A 6000-nucleotide genomic window follows, 5' to 3' on the forward strand; every position below is an offset into this window, starting at 1 on the left:
TCATTATCTAGGACCACTGAGTCTCGCATGAGTTCATCCATGATATAAAAGCTAAAATCTTAAACGTATATCTATTTTCTGGCATTAGCTATGCCTCCCAATCAATTTATAAAGTGGACTGAGAAGCACACAAGTAGAAAGTCATAGTATGGAAGGACCCTTAATGAAATTCTTCCAGAACTTTCATTTCACTGGCCACATTTAATTTCCTAATTAAAAAATAGCAAAAAGGGGCGCCTGGGTGGCGCAGTCGGTTAAGCGTTCGACTTCAGCCAGGTCACGATCTCGCGGTCCAGGAGTTCGAGCCCCGCGTCAGGCTCTGGGCTGATGGCTCAGAGCCTGGAGCCTGTTTCCGATTCTGTGTCTCCCTCTCTCTCTGCCCCTCCCCCGTTCATGCTCTGTCTCTCTCTGTCCCAAAAATAAATAAATGTTGAAAAAAAAAATTAAAAAAAAATAGCAAAAAAAGTATAAAATCTAGCTGTCTACTATTTATAAGTGATACCTAAATTGCAATACAGACAGTCTGAAAATAAAGAAGGAAAAAAGATATACTAGGTAAATGGTGAGGAAAAGGAAGATGTACCAATATTAAGAGCAGACCAGATAGAATTTCAGTCAATAAGTAGTAAAAAGGGGAAAAAAAGCCTTATTTTATATTGATAAAATATTCAGTCCATTTAAATTAGTCATTAGCCATTATATGTACCATACAAAATAACATGAAAACACATGTTGGCAGTAGTAAGAAGATAGGCATAGACATTACTATAATGGGAGATTTTAACTATTTCTATGAATTTGACAGATTAAGTATAAAAAGTAATTATGGGAGGGGCGCCTGGGTAGCTCAGTCGGTTAAGTGTCCGACTTCAGCTCAGGTCTCACGGTTTGTGGGTTCAAGCCCCACGTTGGGCTCTGTGCTGACAGCTCGGAGCCTGGAGCCTGCTTCAGATTCTGTGTGTGTGTCTCTCTCTCTCTGCCCATCCCCTGCTCATGCTCTGTCTCTCTGTCTCTCAAAAATAAATAAATGTAAAAAAAAAATTTTTTTTTAAGTAATTATGGGAGCGCCTGGGTGTCTGAGTCAGTTAAGTGGCCGACTCTTGACTTTGGCTCAGGTCATGATCTCACGGTTTGTGAGTCTGAGCCCTGTGTCAGGCTCTGCGCTGACAGCATGGAGTCTGCTTAAGATTCTGTCTCCTTCTCTCTCTGCCCCTCCTGGGCTTGCGTGGGCGCACACTCTGTCTCTCTCAAAATAAATAAAAATAAACTCAAACAGAAAAAAGTTAACTATGGTTACAGAAAAAATTTAAAACCATGAATATTAACCAACTTAATTTGTATCCTAGAAATAGAAAATATATATTCTTTTCAAATTCCCACAGAATATTTTTACAAAATAGACCATATGCAAGGCCACAAAAAAAATCTCAAAAAATTTTAAGAAATAGTCAACATAGATTGCACATTATAATAATAAAGTTTTACATTTTTCCTTCTCTGAAGAGAAACTCATTTACATATGGTGTCTTTCAATAAGGTCATGCTTAGATATCGTTATTCTTGAATAACAGCCACAAAAATTTCGTTTTAAAAAAAGCAAAAGACTTAAATTGCTAAGAGGCTCAAAAAGATGAAGAAACAACATTTTCTTGATTTGTGTTCAATAATCCCCCAGCAGAAATGTTTATTTCCAGCCTTGTATTCATAAGAATGCAAACTTGCACTTACATACTGAAAATGACATAGGAGCAATATACAAGTTCAAGAAGAAAAACCGCCAAAAGAGCCAAAACTAAGGTTTACGTAATAGACACAGAAAGATAAAACCGAGAAAATACATTTTAGAAAAACAAACTTCTTAAAGACCATTGTATTTTACTTGCTTCCACCCTCCACCATTCTTAGTTTTATATTCATAAGGGTGTCTAATAGAAAACCAAGACCAACACCATTCATTCACAAAATAAGCAAACTAATAATTATTTTATTTCAATTTGTTATAACAGGTGATGAACTTGTGCCAAAAAGACATTGTGCTATCAAAACGAGGAATGAAAAACTACAGAGATTTCAGATACACTAAGTCAAATAAGCATAAATTTCCTCCAAAGAAGTACAAATTTCCCAGTTGGCAAATATAATAGTTGGCAATTCCCAGACTGCCAAAGAAGCCAAATGCAATTTCTATTACTGATGTTACCCTGTGAATTGAACTGAAGGCCCTATGGTAACCAGCCCCCACTGAACAGTGTTTAAAATATAACTGCCTCACAATTAATTTTATAACACATCCAGTAAGTCTCTTCTCTGTAATGTGCCAATATGTTATGCAATAATTGTATCTTAATTACAAGTACTTTATATTCAGACATTAAAACCTTTATTAACATTTCAAAATTTGAAAGAAGAAAACTCCTTCTTAAGCATTCACAGTGTGGAAGGTGCTTTATATTGCATGAATCATGGACAGGGCAGTGATCCTGCCATTACTATAATAAAAAAAGGTATTATCTCTCCTTCCTTTGAACATCTGTAGTACTTATCATCCCAATCACTCATTTGGCACAGTTTTGAAGTAGTAAACTCTTCACATGCATCTGTCTGATCTGAATGAATCCTTAAGGGCAATAGTCTCATCCTCTGTTTATTGGGATCTTCCATGCGAGTAAGAGGATCTACCTCACAAGCAAGAACTGTTTCTTAAATATTAAATTGACTTTTGTTAATTAACTAAGGAATGTCACCAACATACCCTTCCTTCAACAGCATCTATGGAGCATGGTTACCGCTCTATATTCCAGAGTGTCTATACTTCCAAATTTTCCCCAAAATTAAAATGAAGCAAACAAAACAACAAGGTCTACTTAACATAGCTAGATTTTAGGTAAGCGGCATTAGAGAAAATGAATAAATTTTCTTTAGATTAATCCTAACTCTAATCAAAGATCTTCAAACATCTAGGTTCTAGCAGAATTAGGTGGGCCGTAACACTATTTTAAATCCCTGTCCCAGGGTTAGAAAATAATAGCAACAATAACAAAGCTTTACCATCTGTCCCCAAAATTCTTCCTTTCTTCTCTAGACCTTCCTACACTCAATCAGCGGTTACCCCTACACCTTCCAAAAGGTTCCCATGGCTCATGTCTTTAGCAATTCCACTGTATAATGACTCAAATTTTAACACACGTTTTAGAATATCCTTAAGGACTTGTTAAACACAAATTGCTGGGCTCTACCCCTAGAGTTTCTTATTCAGTAGGTCTAGTGTGGGTCTGCATTATTTGCATTTCTAACCAGCTTCAGGTGATGCCGATGCTCCTCATCCAGACACCATACTTTGAGAATTACTATACACTCAAATCTGCCCCCATTTCTCTAATGTTTACTGTGCCTGATTATATCATGCAAATCAATTTTAAAGTTTAATTCTTCTTTTAGATGAAGCTTGGTATCTTTACTATTCTAAATAGGAGTTGGCCATGTGGAGTGAATGGATGGCAAACACCATTTTCAAAGTCTTCACGTGGAGACTTTCAGTATAGTATTAAATGTGTTTGGACAAAGAGTGACTCCCTAACTTTTCTAGCTGCAAAATGCTACACAGTCATTTGGACCAGGTGACTGTCTCTACAGGGAAGCAACAAACTAGTTAGTTATTCGGTCCACATTAACCCAATTTAGAGTTACAGGGATGCACATATTATCCCCTTTGCCAGGAACCTTTCCCCCTCCTTCTCATATGGTTAACTTGTTTTCTTTCAGATCTTAGCTCAGAGATGACTTATTCATGGAACCTTCCTTTTCTTCCCCATGACCAGGTCAAACCTATTACGGGTTTTCATAGAGTCACTGAATCCCCTCCTTTGTAGCCGTTGTCATGGTTCCATTTTTCACATTTGTTTATATAAGTATTTTACTAATAGTTATTTTCTACACTGGATTACAAGCTCCAGACAGGGAATGTTTTTGGTTTTGATCACCATTATACTTTCAGCACCTAGCACAGTATCAGGGACATAGAAGATGTTCTCAGATATTGAAGCTCGGATATCTGAGCTTTTTTTAGCCCAAAGAAAGATAAGGGGAAGTATTCCTTCTATACTTTGCCCTTTTCAGCTACCTGATTAAAAAAAAACAAACAGAAAAACAAACAAACAAAAACCCCAGAAAAACAAAAAAAAACTTACCTTTTCTGAATAATTCTTGGAGACTTTCAGCACTTTGATTTAATACAGCCCATATTTCTTCCTCCTGCAGAGGTCCACCCCGAACCTCCAGGGCCTCAGCTAGTGACACATGCATATTACCTAAGAAACAAAGGAAACAGAAGGGGTACATATCATCAACTTGCACTGCATTTGTAGTGGTGAAAGTTCTACATCAGTGATGAGAGACTGAGGTTCCTATCTACCTAATTTCTCAATATGGCCTTTAATCTGAACATAATCCTACAGCTTAAACCCATGGAGGATAAAAGAATTAGAGGGAAAAAAATCTGAAAATAACTACTTGCCCTAGCCCAACAGGATCAGCTTCAGAGCCTGAACTGGAAAATAGGTGGTGACTATTTCATGGCAGAAGAGAGAGACTTGAAGGTACCAGGAGGCACCAAAATGTGGATGATTAAATCAGAGCAGAACTGAAGGCCTTTCAGATTATACTTCCAGGCTTCATCCTATCCATCCCAGGTAAAAAAGAGTAAAGAAGAGCTCCTACAGCCATGGTGCATGAAGCTGAAATAAGATGGAACACATTTCTTCTACTCACTAATTGATTTCTACATCTTCAATATATACAGTATAACTATAAAATTTTTCACTGATGGACTTAACTACTTCCAGACCCAACTTTGCTGCCAACTTACCATTTGCCCCTGGAAAGACCATTTCACCTCTAACCACAGTTTTCTATCCGTGACATGGGAGTAATAATAATAGTAACAACATTGCCATTTTGGGGTGGCTATGGCAGGGAAAAGGGTTATTCCTGTAAACATGCTTTGTAATCTAACTCTGTAGAGGCTGAATTAATAAAAAATCAGGAGGTTGACTCTGTGGTGACATTTTTGTAGGGACAATCTTTTTCAATGGCATTAAATTAAGTGGGTGATAATATTAATAAATTTTAAGGTTTTCTACGGTGTTCAATAATTCTATTTTCGTTATGAAGGCAGGGGGTGGGGGGAGTCGATATCATCTATATAAAGTGTCCTACATTGACATTCCTTGAAAAGAACATTATTCCTTACAATGATCACTAAGATTTCTATCCAAACTAACCAATTTGAGCATAATGTGTATCTACTGGTAGGTAGAAGCAGATGGGTTTAGCAAAGAAGCTAGAGGGAGTGAAAAATGTTAAATGCTTATTTTCTGTAATTATAACCATTAAATTTTAAAATTAACCAACAAAAAACAGCTGTTTTAGAGAAAAGTTGATTTTGTTTACTCAACTAACAAGAATAGCTAATATTTTCTTTTAAATTACATTTATGATACTTTAACCCAGAGTGAAAAAAAAGCAACTCCAGCTACAAATGAGGTCAGCCTTGTCCTGTTACTTTTCTTTTCAAATATTTACTATAGCATTTTATGCTTAGAGTCTACCTTGAGGGGTGTGTACTTAAGTGCAACAATGTGGTAGTTAAAAGGGAAGACAGAAGATACTGCTTAGAAAAAGCCAAAGTCATTTTTACTTAGCTTGTATAGAAGTGATTATTTATTCAAACACCTCTTCCCCCAAAAAACTCTCAGTTTCATATTCACTTTATTAAATGGCAGCATATTTATTTTTTAAAAAATAATAAGCTTCATTCCTTTCTAAGAGATAGGAGTTATTATCTTCTACGTAAAATACTGTATTGAATTGGAAGTTTCAACAGATGCGTCAAGATACTATTAGGAATCAGATACCCAACAAGATTTGTGAGTAAGTCAACCCTGCAGCAAATTTCCAAAGTAATATGTCTGAGAACTGGTTAGATAGCTCTAAAGCCTACAC

At 36.4% G+C, this 6000-nt stretch overlaps 1 protein-coding gene across 8 annotated transcripts in view; it reads right to left on the minus strand.

Moving 5' to 3' along the window:
- PTPN13 (protein tyrosine phosphatase non-receptor type 13) overlaps positions 1-4302 on the minus strand; it is a 186119-nt gene extending 181817 nt beyond the window's left edge. For all 8 annotated transcript variants that reach the window (XM_032592941.1, XM_032592944.1, XM_032592946.1 and 5 more), the window contains exon 1: positions 4188-4302. In XM_032592941.1, the coding sequence (XP_032448832.1) occupies positions 4188-4302 (115 nt within the window). The remainder of the gene's footprint in view (positions 1-4187) is intronic.
- Positions 4303-6000: the final 1698 nt, after the last annotated feature.

The sequence above is a fragment of the Lynx canadensis genome, chromosome B1 (genome assembly GCF_007474595.2).
Source record: "Lynx canadensis isolate LIC74 chromosome B1, mLynCan4.pri.v2, whole genome shotgun sequence".
Classification (NCBI taxonomy): domain Eukaryota; kingdom Metazoa; phylum Chordata; class Mammalia; order Carnivora; family Felidae; genus Lynx; species Lynx canadensis.